This window comes from Acomys russatus, chromosome 17 (assembly GCF_903995435.1).
Source record: "Acomys russatus chromosome 17, mAcoRus1.1, whole genome shotgun sequence".
Lineage (NCBI taxonomy): Eukaryota > Metazoa > Chordata > Mammalia > Rodentia > Muridae > Acomys > Acomys russatus.
In genome coordinates, this window is record NC_067153.1 from 61,555,868 (window position 1) to 61,575,216 (window position 19,349).

The window sequence follows — 19,349 nt, forward strand, 5'->3', positions numbered from 1 at the left end:
ATTTCGGACACTGGGAACATGTAAATCAAAGAGCCAACATTGACATATATGCATCTGTTTCACGGGAAAAGTTCACCACCCAAAGTGCAAAGACAGAAGCAACCAACATTTTTGCTATATGAAAATACTGACAGTCTCCTGAAAAGTTAGCTGACTTTTTAAACAGGCTCCACTGGATAAGGCACAAGAGGGTCCCTTGTCAAAATCCGGACAGATCCATCGGGCTTTGGCCCCACTGAACTCAGAGTCCAGCGTGGTGTGGGCTGCAGACTGTGGCACTGTCCATGGCCCAGATGACTGAGGTACCTCAGACCAGCGCCTCACTCTATCCTGTTGCTGAGGCTCCATGTCCCTAGAGCAGGACGGGGAGCCAGGCTTTGTGCAGGGCCATCCTGCAGCCTCTGTCCTGAGATAACTCAGCTTTATCTAAGAGGTAAGATTTCTGTCATTGTCTAAGTGACACCAAAGGGAAGAGACACCTTTCATGAGCAGTATTTGGCTTTAAGCCAAAGGGACACTTAAAGAGTCACCACCAATCCCTACTAACCAACCCTTCAGCCCTATCTAAAAGCTCCCGACAGCTAGCACAGGTGCTATTAAGTCACGAGGCAAGAGGGAGTATTGAAAATTAAACTCTAATACACATTAAACTTTATTTAAAGCCTGGAAAATGCTAAAAGAAGTAATTACAAATGAGGCTGAGAGCAAGCAGGTATGTTTCCTGCTGGTAGCAAATGCTGGACACCAGGCAGAAATGGCTTTACTTGAGGTATGGAGCAGGGAAAAATTTGCCTTGTTGACCTAAGTTGGTGGCAGACTTGCTCTTGTTCCCAAATCTAAAAAAAAAAGAGAGAGAGAGAAGGAGTCAGAAAAGTACTCTACAGGGCTGATGAGGGCGGTGCCACAAAGAAAGGCGTCACTGCTTACACCTGGGGACTTGATCATCCCTGGCAGCCACAGGAAGGTGGAAGGAAGAGCCAACCCCACAGCTGTCCTCCATGGTGCACACACATATTGTGCACATGCACACAAATACACATTTTCTAAAAGAAAGCATTCTATAAAAATATTGAACAGGGGCTAGAGAAATGGCTCAGTGGTTAAGAGCACTGACTGCTCTTCCAGAGGTCCTGAGTTCAATTCCCAACACCCACATGGCAGCTCACAACTGTCTGCAACTCCTATTCCAGGGGGTCCAACACCCACATATAGACACATATGTAGGCAAAACACCAATGCCCATAAAATAAAAATTAATTAAATTTAAAAATATTGAATAGACAATTAAAATGTTACTGATATAAAGAACTAAGCATAGGAAATGTGTAGGGCGATTCTGTTTGTGTGTTTTGTTTCGAGACAGGGTTTCTCTGTGTAGTCTTGACTGTCCTAGACTCACTCTGTAGACCAGGCTGGCCTCGAACTCACAGTGATCCACCTGTCTCCGCCTTCCGAGTGCTGGGATTAAAGGTGTGCGCCACCACGCCCGGCTGTGTAGGGCTATTTTGTAAGGTGCTGCTGACACCCAGTAAGTCAGGTCGCAGCAAAGACCTTCATTCTGACAGGGCCCCTTAGCATCTAGCTACTTCTAGTTCAATTATTCTTTGTTTGTTTTTTTCTTTTTTCAAGACAAGTGGCTGTCCTGGAACTCACTGTGTAGACCAGGCTGGCCTTGAACTCACAGAGATCCATCTGCTTCTGCCTCCAGAGTGCTGGGATCACAGGCGTGTGGCCACCACGCCCAGCCTCGGTTAGTCTTTTCATTGACTGTTTTTTGTTTTTTTGTTTTTTTTTAAGCTAAGGCCCTGGCTAGCCTTGTACTCCCGGTAGCTGTTCTGCCTGGGTCTCCCAAGTGCTAGGACTCCTGGGACTGCAGGGAGATGCATCGCCATGTCCAGCTTCAGAAAACTACTGTCCTCAAACCTGCAGAGCCGAGTTCACTTTCTAGGAACCACACGGTAGATAGGAGAGCGCTCTGACCTCAGCCTGCTGCTGTGACTCACGCCTTCTGCATACCTGGGAGTGCTCTTGGAGAGGCTGTACAATCTCTGTGACAGGGAACTTGATAAAGGAGTCTTGACAAGCTGGAACTCAGGAGTGGTCACAGGCCCCAGGATGCTCACTTCAAATAAAATCCAGACACAGTTTTAAGAGAATGGGGAAAAAGAAAGTACCTTTGAAGATGGCTTTCACACTGACTAACCCTGACGGTTTTGCCCATTTTGTAACTCGCTTCTGATCGTTTGAACTATCCAGGCAACAACCCAAGGACCTGCTGGCATTCACTTCCGGATGCAGACCATCCTCAAGCTCTGAACTTCACAAAGCCGACACCGGAGCATCTGACTTTTACACATATTAGAAGAAACAAGACACTTGTCTTGCAAACAATTTTGTAATATGTTTATGTGGTGGGAGTAAATGAGTTTACTCACACAGAATGCTGGTGACAGCACAAATGCAAAGGTCACAGCAGAGGCAGATGGGAGGCCACTGAGGGCTAAGAAGCAACGCACTGCCAGCAAGCCTCATGACCTGGGCTCAATCCCTGGGGCCCACATGGGGGAAGAGCGCCAATCCCTCAAGTTGCCCTCTGACCTCCACAAATGCACCATGGCACATGCACCCACATTCATAAAACAAATACAATGTAATAGCAATTTTCAAAAGAGAAACCAAATCAGTAAAACATGCCAACAAACCTAAGATGGGAGCTAACCCTTAGGGTACATCCATGGCGCTAGGCGTAGTGCTACTACATGTAATTAAGAAAAAAACGATGACTTCTCGGGATAACTGTGAGGGTTGGAGCAGGCTCACTAGAGGGAGCTGAGAGAATGGCCCTGAACGCATTAAGCAGCAGAGGGTTACCTCAGCTCTCTATCCTCCTGCCTCCACTTCCCAAAGTAACTACACATGCTTATTACCACACCTGGCCAGGATACTTCAAACAGCTTGAACAAGCTCAGGGCAATGGGCACAAGCCCTAGTGAGCAAGCATGGGGTAGGGCTGACCTTTAACATCTGGCGTCCGTGGTGTTGCGTTCCCATTGCCTCGCTGGATGTCAATATTCTCTTGGTCCACCATCATGAACTGATTCCAGTATTCCAGGGGCAGAGAGAGCAGGCGCTCCACCACCTAAAGGCACCACAGTTAAGGCTCACTTCATGGGGCTGTTTGGTTTTGGTTTTCGAGACAGGGTTTCTCTGTGTAGTCTTGGCTGTCTTGGACTCACTTTGTAGACCAGGCTGGCCTCAAACTCACAGAGATCCGCCTAAGGCTCACTTCCCATATTCCTTTTCTTGTTGAGTTTCTGAGACAGTCTCACTCTGCAGTCCAGATGATCCTGGCACAGCCTGCCAGTGCATGTGCACAGTGTGCGAGGCTTATTTTGTCATTGTGCCATGCATTGCAAAGCTCATAATTTATGTATCCGTGTGTGTGTGTGTGTGTGTGTGTGTGTGTGTGTGTGTGAGAGAGAGAGAGAGAGTGTGTGTGTGTGTGAGTGTGTGTGTGTGTGTCACGTGCACACGCACATCACCCCTACCTTGAGCTGACGCTTGATGTCCTGGAACATTGTCACTGGATCTGGATTAGGCACAGTGTGGGCAACTATTGTAGGGCCAAAGACCTTAGCTAGATTGGCAATGTCCATCTTTGTGTTCGGACTCTGAGCCACTCTAAACAGAAGAGTATATTATATTAAAAAAAACTTATTATACCTCTTAAATATATACCAAAATATACATTCTATTAGAAAACCACTCACTGTCCACATGTCCTAACCCCCAGTGTACACTATCTCCCAAGACAAGTCTCTGCTGTACTGACCTCTGCAAGTGGATCATGAGGAAGGCTAAGGTGTCCCTGTTGGCTTGGGGCAGCTCACTGACAGCCTGGTACATGGCGGCTGTGCTGTTGTCTTCATCTGTTATCTCTGTAATGAACAGAAAGCACTAAGGCCCAGACAGCGGCTTCTAAACCATCGACCACGAGGCCCATCTGTACGCCAAGCTTCTGAGGCCTCTGATGAGGTTCATGACAGCCTCGGACTCTGGTTTCATTAACAAGCAGGGCACTGGCTAACAGTTCAATGAGAAGTCAGAACTTCCTAAAAACCACCGCTGCAGTTAGAGGAAGCAGCTGGCACCCCGTCTGCTGGGAAGACACACAGCAGTGATGACAGTCATGACAAGGAGCTCATTCACACACCATCTCAGGACCCACACGCACCAGGTGCTATGTTTACATGTGAGCATGAAGCAAAGAGAAAAAGGCCCCTTGTCTCATGGAATAAGCACTACTGGAAAAGCTGGTCAGGAAAAACAAAACATGTGTCAGGCAGTGGCACATGAGACAAAGAAAAAGAGGCCATGGAGTGCTACAAAGCCAGGGCCTGCTGCTTCACAAGACGGTCAGAAACGTGGGGTTTTGTTTTGGTTAGTTTTTGAAACTGGGTCCCAGGAAGCCTTATGCAGTCTCAGACTCACTATGTGGCCAAAGCAGCTCTCAAACACCTGGCCATCTGCCTCTGCCTCCCAAGTGCTGGACTAGCACGTCACACACCTGGCTTAGGAAAGGTGGGCTTTTGTTTTGATTTTTTATTTTTTACACACATTGGTGCTCTTCCTGCTTGTGTGTGTGTGTGAGGACATCAGATCTCCTGGAACTGAAGTTACAGACAGCTGTGAGCTGCCATGTGGGTGCTGGGAATTAAACCTGGGACCTTTGGAAGAGGAACCACTGTTCTTAACCACTGAGCTATCTCTCCAGTCCCAGGAAAGGTGTTTCTGAGGACAAAATATATGAAGAGAAACTGGGGAGGAGGAATAAAGGAGCAAACTACAAAGAGAACTAGTGGGAAACAGTTGGTGTTAAGACTACAACAAAGCTGCGTGGTGGTGGCGCACACCTTTAATCCCAGCATTCGGGAGGCAGAGGCTGGTGGATCCCTGTGACTTCAAGGCCAACCTGGTCTACAAAGTGAGTCCAGGATGGCCACGGCTACACAGAGAAACCCTGTGTCAAAAACCAAAACCAAAGCCAACCAAACAAAAAAAGACTACAACAAATATAAAGGACTCGAGGTGGGTGTGTGCTAAGAAGTCTGACACTCTGGCCTGAAGAGATGGTTCACAGTCAGAGCACAGGCAGCTCTTGCAGAGGACCTGGGTGTAGTTTCTAGCAGCTCACAACAATCTGTAACTCCAGGTTCAGAGGACACCCAATCCAGGCCTCTGTAGGCACAGAAAGGCACAACACCTATACTTATAAAATAAAAAGAAACCCAAGACTCCAGGGTTAGAAAAGAGGAAGGAGGGACATAAAGCAAAATGGTGCTGGAGACGAGACCAGGAGCCAAGTCACACAGGGTCTCTTCAACCGCGCTAAAGACTGGAGTTGAGTCTAACAGTGCTGGGTAAGCTGGCCAGTGGCGGTACACGCCTTTAATCCCAGCACTCAGAAGGCAGAGACAGGTGGTGGATCTCTTGAGTTTGAGGCCAGCCTCATCTATAAAATGAGTTTCAGGACAGCCAAAAATACAAAACAAAACAGCAATAAAATACAAATGATGGGCAGAAGTAACAGAGCAAAGGGACCACAGCAGCACCTGTGTGGAGACTATCCTGTAGGAGGCACAGCAGAGCCGGGACAAGCTGTTAGCAGGTTCTTAGCATAGCTCAGGGACAGGTAAGTGCCATGACTTGTAACAAATACCACATTTAAGGTGTATTTGCAAGGCTGCTGACAAGAGTTGTGGTAGAGGGCTGGAGAGATGGCTCAGCGGTCGGAAGCACTGACTGTTCTTTCGGAGGACCGGGGTTCAATTCCCAGCACCCACATGGCAGCTCACAACTGTTTGTAACTCCAAAATCTGACAACCACAGACATATAATGCACATAAAATAAAATGGATAAATTATTAAAAAAAAAAAAAAAGAGTTGTGGTGGAAAAGAAAAGAATCAAAGACAGTTCCAATTTCAAAGGGACAACCTGAAAGTTGAGCATGAACAAAGAGCTATGACCAGTCCTATTAAGTCCCGTTTAGTCTAACTCTTCCCCTCATTTCACGTGTATGGGTGCTTTGCCAACATGTATGTAGTGGTCGAGGGGGCCAGAAGAGGGCATCAGATCGCCTGGGTCTGGAGTTACAGACAGTGTGGCCCACCCATGTGGACGCTGAGACTCAAAACCAGATCCTCTGGAAGAACAGCCAGTGTTCAACTACTGAGCCATCTCTCAACCCCTCTAGTCAGGGGAAGAAACGGTGTGATGAGAGGCATGCACCCAGGGACCCGCCTGACTCTGCCTCCCAAGTCATGTGCCACCACCACCCGGCTTACCCATCATCCTAGACTGAACGCCAGTGAGCAAAGCTCAGTTCTGGAATCACAGTCAAGTTCTGCCCTTACCTGCTGCCTCCATGAAGGCTTTGCTTAGCCAACAGGTCAGAAGGGGTTCTTTGAGGTTTCGAAGGAAATCTTTGAGGAGGCTGCAGATGGCATGGATGTCGTCCACTTTGCTGAGGAGGGGTACAGTCTTCACTTTGAGGAACTTGTCTTTCAGCTCTTTCACTGTCCGGTCACAGCCTGAGATCCGGTATAAGCCTGCCTGTTAACAGACCACACTTGTTTACGAACTTCTAACCCCTGATACAAACGACAAGCCCACCCCGTGCAGAGTCTGCTTGTACCTCAGTCAGGCCTCGCTGCTCGATCTCATTCACACAGCTGACAACGATGGCGGGGATCATTGGAGACATCTGGGACACGAAGTCGGCCAACATTCCCTGGAAAAAGGAGCTGTGTTATTTACACCACTGAGACCAAGAGACAAAGGCCACATGCAAAGAGCCGCCACTGAACTCTAGGGAATTTCTCAAAGTACACTTAGAACACCTTGGGGGCTGAGAGACAGAGCACCTGCTGTCTTCCTAAGGACCCAAGCTCACTGCCCAGCACCCACAGCCCCTCTAACTCCAGCTCCAGGGGAGTTTGACATCTCTGGCCTCCAGAGGTAACTGAACATGTGCACACACCCACCTATACATTGTTTAAATAATAATAAATGTTTTTAAAATCCTGGAAGAATGGGGTGCAGCTCCATTAGTGGAGTGTGCATGGCAGGCAAGCATGAGGCCCTGGTTTTGATCCCACAGTGATCAATGTCTGCTATCCAAGCTCTCTGGAGACAGAAGCGGGAGGACCAGGGTTTGAAGGCCATCCCAGGCTACACAGTGAGTTGAGGCCATCCCAGGCTACACAGTGAGTTGAGGCCATCCCAGGCTACACAGTGAGATTGAGGCCATCCCAGGCTACATAGTGAGATTGAGGCCATCCCAGGCTATACAGTGAGATTGAGGCCATCCCAGGCTACACAGTGAGATTGAGGCCATCCTAGGCTACATAGTGAGATTGAGGCATCCTAGGCTACATAGTGAGATTGAGGCCATCCTAGGCTACATAGTGAGATTGAGGCCATCCTAGGCTACACAGTGAGATTGAGGCATCCTAGGCTACATAGTGAGATTGAGGCCATCCTAGGCTACATAGTGAGATTGAGGCCATCCCAGGCTACACAGTGAGATTGAGGCCATCCTAGGCTACATAGTGAGATTGAGGCCATCCTAGGCTACACAGTGAGATTGAGGCATCCTAGGCTACATAGTGAGATTGAGGCCATCCTAGGCTACATAGTGAGATTGAGGCATCCTAGGCTACATAGTGAGATTGAGGCATCCTAGGCTACATAGTGAGATTGAGGCATCCCAGGCTATACAGTGAGATTGAGGCATCCCAGGCTACATAGTGAGATTGAGGCCATCCTAGGCTACATAGTGAGATTGAGGCCATCCTAGGCTACATAGTGAGATTGAGGCATCCCAGGCTATACAGTGAGATTGAGGCATCCCAGGCTACATAGTGAGATTGAGGCCATCCTAGGCTACATAGTGAGATTGAGGCCATCCTAGGCTACACAGTGAGATTGAGGCCATCCCAGGCTACACAGTGAGATTGAGGCCATCCTAGGCTACATAGTGAGATTGAGGCCATCCCAGGCTACATAGTGAGATTGAGGCATCCTAGGCTACATAGTGAGATTGAGGCCATCCTAGGCTACATAGTGAGATTGAGGCATCCTAGGCTACATAGTGAGATTGAGGCCATCCTAGGCTACATAGTGAGATTGAGGCCATCCCAGGCTACACAGTGAGTTGAGGCCATCCCAGGCTACATAGTGAGATTGAGGCATCCTAGGCTACATAGTGAGATTGAGGCCATCCTAGGCTACATAGTGAGATTGAGGCCATCCTAGGCTACATAGTGAGATTGAGGCATCCTAGGCTACATAGTGAGATTGAGGCATCCTAGGCTACATAGTGAGATTGAGGCCATCCCAGGCTACATAGTGAGATTGAGGCCATCCCAGGCTACATAGTGAGATTGAGGCATCCTAGGCTACATAGTGAGATTGAGGCCATCCTAGGCTACATAGTGAGATTGAGGCCATCCTAGGCTACATAGTGAGATTGAGGCCATCCTAGGCTACATAGTGAGATTGAGGCATCCCAGGCTACATAGTGAGATTGAGGCATCCCAGGCTACATAGTGAGATTGAGGCATCCCAGGCTACATAGTGAGATTGAGGCATCCTAGGCTACATAGTGAGATTGAGGCCATCCTAGGCTACACAGTGAGTTGAGGCCATCCCAGGCTACATAGTGAGATTGAGGCATCCTAGGCTACATAGTGAGATTGAGGCCATCCCAGGCTACATAGTGAGATTGAGGCCATCCCAGGCTACATAGTGAGATTGAGGCATCCTAGGCTACATAGTGAGATTGAGGCCATCCCAGGCTACATAGTGAGATTGAGGCATCCTAGGCTACACAGTGAGATTGAGGCATCCTAGGCTACATAGTGAGATTGAGGCCATCCTAGGCTACATAGTGAGATTGAGGCATCCTAGGCTACATAGTGAGATTGAGGCCATCCTAGGCTACATAGTGAGATTGAGGCCATCCTAGGCTACATAGTGAGATTGAGGCCATCCCAGGCTACATAGTGAGATTGAGGCATCCTAGGCTACATAGTGAGATTGAGGCCATCCTAGGCTACATAGTGAGATTGAGGCCATCCCAGGCTACATAGTGAGATTGAGGCCATCCCAGGCTACATAGTGAGATTGAGGCCATCCTAGGCTACATAGTGAGATTGAGGCATCCTAGGCTACATAGTGAGATTGAGGCCATCCCAGGCTACATAGTGAGATTGAGGCCATCCTAGGCTACATAGTGAGATTGAGGCATCCTAGGCTACATAGTGAGATTGAGGCCATCCCAGGCTACACAGTGAGTTGAGGCCATCCCAGGCTACATAGTGAGATTGAGGCATCCTAGGCTACATAGTGAGATTGAGGCATCCTAGGCTACATAGTGAGATTGAGGCCATCCCAGGCTATACAGTGAGATTGAGGCCATCCTAGGCTACATAGTGAGATTGAGGCATCCTAGGCTACATAGTGAGATTGAGGCATCCTAGGCTACATAGTGAGATTGAGGCATCCTAGGCTACATAGTGAGATTGAGGCCATCCTAGGCTACACAGTGAGATTGAGGCCATCCTAGGCTACATAGTGAGATTGAGGCCATCCTAGGCTACATAGTGAGATTGAGGCATCCTAGGCTACATAGTGAGATTGAGGCATCCTAGGCTACATAGTGAGATTGAGGCATCCTAGGCTACATAGTGAGATTGAGGCCATCCTAGGCTACATAGTGAGATTGAGGCATCCTAGGCTACATAGTGAGATTGAGGCCATCCCAGGCTACATAGTGAGATTGAGGCATCCTAGGCTACATAGTGAGATTGAGGCCATCCCAGGCTACATAGTGAGATTGAGGCATCCTAGGCTACATAGTGAGATTGAGGCCATCCTAGGCTACATAGTGAGATTGAGGCATCCCAGGCTACATAGTGAGATTGAGGCCATCCTAGGCTACATAGTGAGATTGAGGCATCCTAGGCTACATAGTGAGATTGAGGCCATCCCAGGCTACATAGTGAGATTGAGGCATCCTAGGCTACATAGTGAGATTGAGGCCATCCTAGGCTACATAGTGAGATTGAGGCATCCTAGGCTACATAGTGAGATTGAGGCCATCCTAGGCTACATAATGAGATTGAGGCATCCTAGGCTACATAGTGAGATTGAGGCCATCCCAGGCTACATAGTGAGATTGAGGCATCCTAGGCTACATAGTGAGATTGAGGCCATCCTAGGCTACATAGTGAGATTGAGGCCATCCTAGGCTACATAGTGAGATTGAGCATCCTAGGCCATCCTAGGCTACATAGTGAGATTGAGGCATCCTAGGCTACATAGTGAGATTGAGGCATCCTAGGCTACATAGTGAGATTGAGGCCATCCTAGGCTACATAGTGAGATTGAGGCATCCTAGGCTACATAGTGAGATTGAGGCATCCTAGGCTACATAGTGAGATTGAGGCATCCTAGGCTACATAGTGAGATTGAGGCCATCCTAGGCTACATAGTGAGATTGAGGCATCCTAGGCTACACAGTGAGATTGAGGCATCCTAGGCTACATAGTGAGATTGAGGCATCCTAGGCTACATAGTGAGATTGAGGCCATCCTAGGCTACATAGTGAGATTGAGGCCATCCCAGGCTACATAGTGAGATTGAGGCATCCTAGGCTACATAGTGAGATTGAGGCCATCCCAGGCTACATAGTGAGATTGAGGCATCCTAGGCTACATAGTGAGATTGAGGCCATCCTAGGCTACATAGTGAGATTGAGGCATCCTAGGCTACATAGTGAGATTGAGGCCATCCTAGGCTACATAGTGAGATTGAGGCCATCCTAGGCTACATAGTGAGATTGAGGCATCCTAGGCTACATAGTGAGATTGAGGCCATCCTAGGCTACATAGTGAGATTGAGGCCATCCCAGGCTACATAGTGAGATTGAGGCATCCTAGGCTACATAGTGAGATTGAGGCCATCCTAGGCTACATAGTGAGATTGAGGCCATCCTAGGCTACATAGTGAGATTGAGGCATCCTAGGCTACATAGTGAGATTGAGGCCATCCTAGGCTACATAGTGAGATTGAGGCATCCTAGGCTACATAGTGAGATTGAGGCCATCCTAGGCTACATAGTGAGATTGAGGCATCCTAGGCTACATAGTGAGATTGAGGCATCCTAGGCTACATAGTGAGATTGAGGCCATCCTAGGCTACATAGTGAGATTGAGGCATCCTAGGCTACATAGTGAGATTGAGGCATCCTAGGCTACATAGTGAGATTGAGGCCATCCTAGGCTACATAGTGAGATTGAGGCCATCCTAGGCTACATAGTGAGATTGAGGCATCCTAGGCTACATAGTGAGATTGAGGCCATCCTAGGCTACATAGTGAGATTGAGGCATCCTAGGCTACATAGTGAGATTGAGGCCATCCTAGGCTACATGAGCTCCTGCCTCAAAAACAAACAGACAAATGGTCTTGGTCTCTTTTCCCACCTTCATGCTGTGATTGATTTATATGTACCAAACTTTATCATGGGCAAAAGTAATAATGCCACCAGCTGTGGACTTCCTTTTCTTCTACTCAAAGACCAGAGAAAGCAAGCAATGAAGAGATTACAGATATGAGCTGGGTGTGGAGGCACAGCCACAGCCTTAAATCCTGCAGAGGTAGGCAGATCTCTGAGTTCAAGGCCAGCCTGTTCTACAGAGCGAGTTCAAGGACAGCCAAGGCTACACAGAGAAGCCCTGTTTTGAAAAGCCAAAGCAACAACAACAACAAATGTAGTGACATGAATCCTGCATATATTTTAGATTTGTTTTGTGTACATCTAAGTGTTCTGCCTGCATGTGGGTGCTAGGAATCCAACCTGAGTCTTCTGGAAGAACAGCTAGTAGTCATCTCTCTAGCCCCCTAATAAGAACTCTTAAGATTAGTAAAATGCCAGGTGTGGTGGCTCACTCCCTTAATCCAGCATTCGGGATCGCTGTGAGTTCGAGGCCAGCCTGATCTACAAAGTGAGTCCAGGACAGCTAAGGCTACACAGAGAAACCGACAAAAAAAACAAAACAAAACAAAACAAAACAAAAAACACAAAACACAACCCCAGAACTTTCTCCAGCCATTTCTCTGCACACACCCTCATACACTAGTTCAGATCATAGTCAAATTCTAGCCACTCTTGCTGTCATGAAAAAAAAGTCCTCTTGCGGAGGCCCTGAGCTCAGTCCCCAGCACCCATGTCACATGGCTCACAACTGCCTATAATACCAGCTGGGAGGCTCTGGTACTTATGTGCACATGCATACATACACATAATAATAATAAAATAATCTTCAAAAATAATTTCATAGCTGGGCAGAGGCAGGTGGATCTCTGTGAGTTCAAGGCCAGCCTGGTCTACAAAGTGTGTCCAGGACAGCCAAGGCTACACAGAGAAACCCTATCTTGACAGAAAAAAAAAAAGAAAAAGAAAAAGCAACCCCCCTGTCCCCTGCCAAAGACCTGGCAGTACACCTTCTAAAGACTAAAGAAGTAATAAGTGACCGCTGGCCCCCATAGGTCTTACCTCCCCAATCTTTACAGGAGTTCCCACCAGGGGAGAGATACAGGGAAGGGGACATCGGTCCCGACACTCCGGATGAGAGACCAGACGACAGTCTCGACACTTCAGGGACAGCTTGCCAAACTTGATCCGCTTTCCACAGGGGACACAGGACTCAGGCTTAATAACCTGTAGATGAGACAGGGCGGGAGCAGGAGAACCACATGAACCACAAAGCAGCGCCAACCACGCGCACTATGCACATATGATGTATGAAACAGCTTTTAGGGCCATGACACACTTTAATGCAATGTAACCCACAAAAGTTTTATAAAATAGGTCTTGTTTTCATTTTTAAAACAGCAGTGGACTGATGGGCATGGCGGCACATACTTTAATTCAAGTACCCAGGAGCCAAAGACAGGTAGAGCTCTGTGAGCTATAAAATGAAACCCCTAACAGAAGTCATCAAGCGCCAGCTCCTCCTCACGCAGGGGTGGGTCCCCGTGGGCCCTCCCCCACCCGTGCTGCTGCAGGAGGGAGGGCGGAGCCTCAGGGCTGGGAAGTCGCTCCTGCTCCACTGCAGGAATCTCCACACTGTGTACACGCTGGCAGCACTAATTAGACTCAGTTAATTATTAAAGAAAAGTAAAGAGGGCATGGGACATGTTAAAGATGTGGAGGAGTGGCAAAAGGAGGAAACATGATCAAACACATTATATGCATGTCTAAAATTCACAAAGAATAAACAAACAATGTCACACTCTTAAGACAGCTAATAGCTGGGTGGTGGTGGCACATGCCTTTAATCCCAGCACTTGGGAGGCAGAGGCAGGTGGATCTGAGTTAGAGGCCAGCCTGGTCTACAGTGTGTGTTCCAGGACAGCCAGGGCTACACAGAGAAACCCTGTCTCAAACACACACACACACACACACACACACACCCCTAATAAGAAGTATTGACATGATATAGAGGAACTGAAACGCTCATGTATTAGTTGTAAAATTTAAAATACAGTAGCCACATTAGGGAAAAACCTGGAAGATTCTCAGAAAATTAAGCCTAGTTACCATCCAACGCAGTGATGCCGCGTGTAGGCACACACAGCCGGCAGGAATGAACACGCCTACATGCAGCCTGTGCGCATGTTGCGTTCTTCCTAGGGCTGAGCATGGAGAGCCCTAGAGGTCTATGCACAGGTGAGTGAATAGGTGACACGTGCTTCCAGATAACTGAACAGCATTCATTGAAGAAAGGAAAGAAGTAAACACACAGGCTGTAGAACAGGTGAGTAAACGAAAGAGCCACACCCTCCTACTACATGGCTTCATGCACACGAAATGTCTTAAAGTGGAGCAGAGAGGCAGTGGTGCCCACGGTGGCAGCCTCCAGCGGCTGGATGCTGCTGTGGCACAGCATGGTGGGGGTTCTATTAGGTACGGGATTTCGTTTTCTGGGTGGTGAAAATGTTCTAAAAGTGACAATGGTAACAGATAGTGAATTCTACAAATATACTGAATGGTACATCTAAATGGCTGAGTCACGCCAGGCAATGGTAGCTCACACCTGTTAATGCCAGCATGCAAGAGGCCAGGGGAATGAGGGGCAACCCAGCAGCTAAGGGCACGTACTGTTCTTGAGAGGACACAGGCTGGCCGCCCAGCACCCACTCGGGGCAGCTCCAGCTCCAAATAATCTGCACTACGTCAAGATCGCCAGCATCATGCACAGTAATTTCATGGAAGTAAACAATGTGTGATGCCCTGACTAGAATGTGAGTCCCATGGCTGTCTGCTGGCAGTCTGATGACAAGTGCCCTAAAAAATCTGTATACTGGGGTTCAGCAAGGTGGCTCCATGGATAAAGGGACCTGCCACCAAGCCTGAGTTCAATCTCAAGACTCATATGGTGGAAGAGGAACCAACCACAGTGTATGTGTGCCCCCACTCAGCAATCACACAGAAAATGATATTTTCTTTTTAAATAAAATCAGTATATTTGATTGTATATAAAGTAAGCTCAATAAAGCCAGGTGTGGTTGAACACACCTTTAATCTCACACTCAGGCAGAGGGGCAGGTGAATCTCTAAGTTTAAGGCCAGCTTAATCTACAGAGTGAGGTCCAGGACAGTCAGGGCTACACAGAGAAACCCTGCCTTGAAAAAAACTAAACAAAAAGAAACAATGCTCTCTGACCCTCCCTAAATAAAAAGATAAACAGGAGAGGTGGTGAGGTGCCAAAATCCCACCACTTGGGAGGCCTAAGCAAGATGTGAACAGAGCTAGCAGCCAACCCAGGCTACAAAGAAATGAACCTGTCTCCAAAAAACAAACTGCCTCAAAGGAAGTGACGCCGTCACAGATTTACCGTTTTGGAGACAAAGTCATGTAGGCGCATGCCTCCATTGTTCTGAGGTGTGCCTGAGTTGTCTGTCTCAGTTCTTGGTTCCAGTGGCCTGCTGTTCAGAGCGGAATCACTGTTCACGGGCTGTAACGGACCTAGAAAACAACCCAGTTTAAACTTCTTTCCTGGAGAGCTTCACCCTTATGATTTTTTTATTTTTTACTATGAATACAGCGCTCTGCCTGCATATACACCGGCAGGCCAGAAGACGGCACCAGATCTCACTATAGCTGGTTATGAGCCACCATGTGGTTGCAGGGAATTAAACTCAGGACCTTTGGAAAAGCAGGCAGTGCTCTCAACCACTGAGCCATCTCTCCAGCCCCCACATCCTTATGAATTTTAATCCCATTTTTTATTTTCAATTTTCTTACTTTTCCTCTTTTACCTTCATTTGTAATATAACTGGCAGTAGTGAACACACACAGTTTCCAAGAAAAGCTACAATTCTCCACTGGTAGTACACTCAGACAACCTAGCCAGCCAGAAGTAGAGGACAGCACAGGCAGCTCTAGGGCAGTAGCGGCAGCCAGTAAGAACCTCCTGACCCCAGTTCATCCTTGTCTCAAGAGGCTTCTCAGAAACCAACTCCCAGTTTTAACCAGTGTTTTGTTTATGTATATTTGGTTTTGGTAGCCAAGGCTAGCCTCAAACATATGATTGATTGTCCTGTCTCAGAATTTGGGTGGTTCATTTCTGGGCATGAGGCAGCAAGCCTGGCTGTTCTTTCTTCCTTTCTTTCCTTCTTTTTAATTTTCTTTTCTTTCTTTCTTTCTTTTTTTTTTAAATTTTTTTAAAAAATTTATTCTTGTTACATCTCAATGGTTATCCCATCCCTTGTGTCCTCCCATTCTTCCCTCCCTCCCATTTTCCCATTATTCCTCTCCCCTATGACTGTTCCTGAGGGGGATTTCCTCCCCCTGTATATATGCTCATAGGGTATCAAGTCTCTTCTTGGCAACCTGCTGTCCTTCCTCTGAGTGCCACCAGGTCTCCCCCTCCAGGGGACATGGTCAAATGTGAGGCACCAGAGTGCGTGAGAAAGACTTTTTTTTTTTTTTTTTTTAAGATTTATTTATTTAATATTATGTATACAGTGTTCTGCCTGCATGTACACCTGCAGGCCAGAAGAGGGCATCAGATCACATTATAGATGGTTGTGAGCCACCATGTGGTTGCTGGAAATTGAACTCAGGACCTTTGGAAGAGCAGCCAGCATTCTTAACCTCTGAGCCATCTCTCCAGCCCCTTTCTTTTCTTTCTTTTGTTGTTGTTGAGATTTTATTAGTTATGTGTCTGAGTGTCTAAAGGATCTGTGCACCATAGATGGAGGCCAGAGCGAGGGTGTCAGATTCCCTAGGTCTGTAGTTACAGGCAGTTGAGCCGCTCTTTGGGTGCTAGGAGTCAAACCTGTGTCCACGGCAGGAGCAGCTGGTGCCGAGGCAGTGCTGCAGCTCCTCTCTTTGTTTTTTGGTCTCACCATGTACACAGGGACTGGCCTTGAACTCAACGTGAAGCCTAGGCTGCCCCCCAATTACTATCTCCTGGCCCTGCTCCCAGTGTGTCTCCACAGCCAGCTCTGTGGAGACGAGGAAGAAACTTAGCCATAACCCCAGCCGACCTGATTTCCCTCGACTCCTGGTCCACGATGGCACTGTCTCAATAGTAGACACAGCTTCAATGGGGCCGCCATCACTGGGAACAGTTACTGTAGTTTTTGCAACTATTGATTCATTTGCCTGAAACAAAAGCCATAATTAAAGAAAGATAAACAGACTAACTTTGTCTCTATATAGGCATTTTCTACTAGGTAAAAATTCCCAGATCTTGAGTAAGACTTATATTCCAACCCACAACCCTTAAATCAAAATCTCATACACTGTAGGGCTATAGATAGAGCAAAATGCAATCAAATCTATAGCTAATGGTTCTGATTTTTTTTCCCTCTTGTTTGTTTTGAAAAAGGTTCTTGCTCTGTAGCTCTGGCTGTCCTGAGACTACACTAGACCAGGCTGGACTCAGAGTCAGAGATTCATCTGCCTCTGCCTTCAGAGTGCTGGAGTAAAGGCGTGCTACACGTCCGGCTTAGCTGACAGTTCTTATTCAAAGCCCACTCATCTGGACAAGAAAGGACCTTACTACACAGAGAAACTCTAACGTCTCTAAGACAGCGCTGCAATGACACTGCCACATCACTGAGCAGAGCCTCTAACCCCGGGTGTGCTTAGAACCCCAGTTCTCCAGCCCTGACTCCTCTCACCTGGTCTACTGTGGAGCCAATGGAGCAGGTCTTCTTGACAGGCCCAGGGGGGCCATCGACAAACTGCCGGCTGCTGGAGCGCTGGAGAGCGGGTAAGAGCGACTTTAGCGTCAAGTAGAACTGAAGCTCAGAAAACACAGTAATCCTATCAGCAACGACATGCAAGTTCTAAGAAGCAGGCCTACAATAAATAACAATGCCCTCTTTCTCGTGGCCTGTTTGTTAAACAAACGCAAAAATGCTTTCAGAGCTATAGAAAAAAGAAACAAGCTTTGGAGACAGCATCTGAAAAAGTAGAACTGTAATCCTATCTAAGGACAGGAAGTCTTTGGAAACACATCAAATACCCTAAGCACGTCAGCACAGATCTCCATATCCCATTACACACACTGCATCTGAAGCATGCATTAGAAGCACAAAACTCCTGCATAAAAATCCACACGACAAGCTCACATATATTCTTTCCTAGACCCACACAATAAAGCAGAGTCTTGCCGAGAGTCACTGTTCAATCAGCACCACTACAGCCCCACAGGGCTGCCGAGGTGGCTTAGTGGGTAAAGGGGCTCACTGTGCAAGCCTGATGACCTGAGTTCAATTTTCAGGACCCACAGGTGCTTGGACAGAACCTGCGCACTGAGGTACGCACGTGCCTTCACTCACATGGCCACATGACATAAACAATAATAGTATTAAGTACATGTTTCAAGTTCACAAGTACTGCCCCACCAGCATTAATTCCGTTCCACTAGTGCTTGTTTTGAATCAGGATCTCTGTATGGAGTCCTGGCCGTCCTTGGACCTTGTTCCATAGACTAGGGTAAGCTCCAACTCAGAGATCATGCCTCTGCCTCCGGAGCGCCTGCACTACTCTTTTAGTATGCCACCATGGCTGACCTACATTTTGTGGTTTTTATGTTTAACAATGTCTAAAGATGTGTCAGTTTTGTATCCATATTTCCCCCAAAAGTAAAACTATTACAGATAGTAATGTTTTGTTTTGTTTTGCCTGATTGGTTGGTTTGGTTTTTCTTTTAACCTTTATTTTCATATTATATATATGACTATTAGCCTGTGTGTATGTGTGTACACCACATGCATGATTAAAGCCCACGAAGGCTTTTTTTTGTTTTTTGTTTTGTTTTTTGAGACAGGGTTTCTCTGTGTAGCCTTTGCTGTCCTGGACTCTCTTTGTAGACCAGGCTGGCCTCAAACTCACAGGGATCACCTGCCTCTGCCTCCCACGTGGTGGGATTAAAGGTGTGTGCCACCACCACCCGACATGACAGACGTTTTAAAGTCACCTCGTGGGAACTCCACCCAGGCCCTCTACAGAAACAGCAAGTCCTCTTCACTGTAAGCCAGCTCTCCAGGCCCTTTCTTTTTTGTCTTTTTTTCTTTTTTCAAATAGGATATCACAATGCGGTTCAATCTGGTTTCTCAAACTTGGTAAGTAGCCCAGGCTAGCCTCAAATTCATGATCTTCCTGACTCAAAGTAGGATCACAGTGTGGGGCATGATGCCAGGCAAGAACACTCTGACTTTATAAATGTACAACATCTGAGGCTGACGGCAGAGGCTTATAACCCAGCCACTTGGAAGGCTGAGGCAGGAGGATCATAGTCAAAGCTTGCCTAAACAGCAAGTTAAGGACACCCTGGCATTTAGTGAGTATTTTAAAGGCTGAGAAGACACACAGTGAGAGAGCACTTGCCGTGGGGGGGGGGGGGGCTGTGGGGGAGGGGCAACGAGAACATACTTACCCTCTTTTCTCGTTTCTTCATTTTGAAATTCTTCACCAAAGAAGAATCCCAGTCCTGTTGGCAATCAGACCACATTAATCTCTTTCGTTGGCTAGGTTACTCATAAATCCTGCGCAAATAAATTTACAGCACACAAGCCAGGCAGCCCAATCTAAGCCCCAGGAGAGGGAAGTTACAAAGGTCTTTGGAGTTTGCTTCAAAGCTGCAGTTAACATGTTTCCTTCAAATATTGAAGTGACAGTAACAGAGTCAGGAACCAAGGCCACAGAGACAGGAAAAGGTCAGAGAGTCACCTCCTGCCGTGACCATTTCAGGAGCCCGAT

General features: G+C 47.4%; 1 protein-coding gene across 1 annotated transcript in view; it reads right to left on the reverse strand.

Moving 5' to 3' along the window:
- Positions 1 to 270: 270 nt before the first annotated feature.
- The window catches only part of Racgap1 (Rac GTPase activating protein 1), a 55,249-nt gene continuing 36,170 nt past the window's right edge, over positions 271 to 19,349 (reverse strand). The window contains exons 6-17 of the mRNA XM_051160338.1: positions 19,027 to 19,080; positions 17,264 to 17,344; positions 16,625 to 16,742; positions 14,968 to 15,098; positions 12,623 to 12,787; positions 6,697 to 6,792; positions 6,416 to 6,614; positions 3,833 to 3,938; positions 3,549 to 3,681; positions 3,016 to 3,139; positions 2,017 to 2,122; positions 271 to 836 (exon numbers count right to left, since the gene is read on the reverse strand). Coding sequence (XP_051016295.1) covers positions 761 to 836; positions 2,017 to 2,122; positions 3,016 to 3,139; positions 3,549 to 3,681; positions 3,833 to 3,938; positions 6,416 to 6,614; positions 6,697 to 6,792; positions 12,623 to 12,787; positions 14,968 to 15,098; positions 16,625 to 16,742; positions 17,264 to 17,344; positions 19,027 to 19,080 — 1,389 coding nt within the window. The 3' untranslated portion in view covers positions 271 to 760. The remainder of the gene's footprint in view (positions 837 to 2,016; positions 2,123 to 3,015; positions 3,140 to 3,548; positions 3,682 to 3,832; positions 3,939 to 6,415; positions 6,615 to 6,696; positions 6,793 to 12,622; positions 12,788 to 14,967; positions 15,099 to 16,624; positions 16,743 to 17,263; positions 17,345 to 19,026; positions 19,081 to 19,349) is intronic.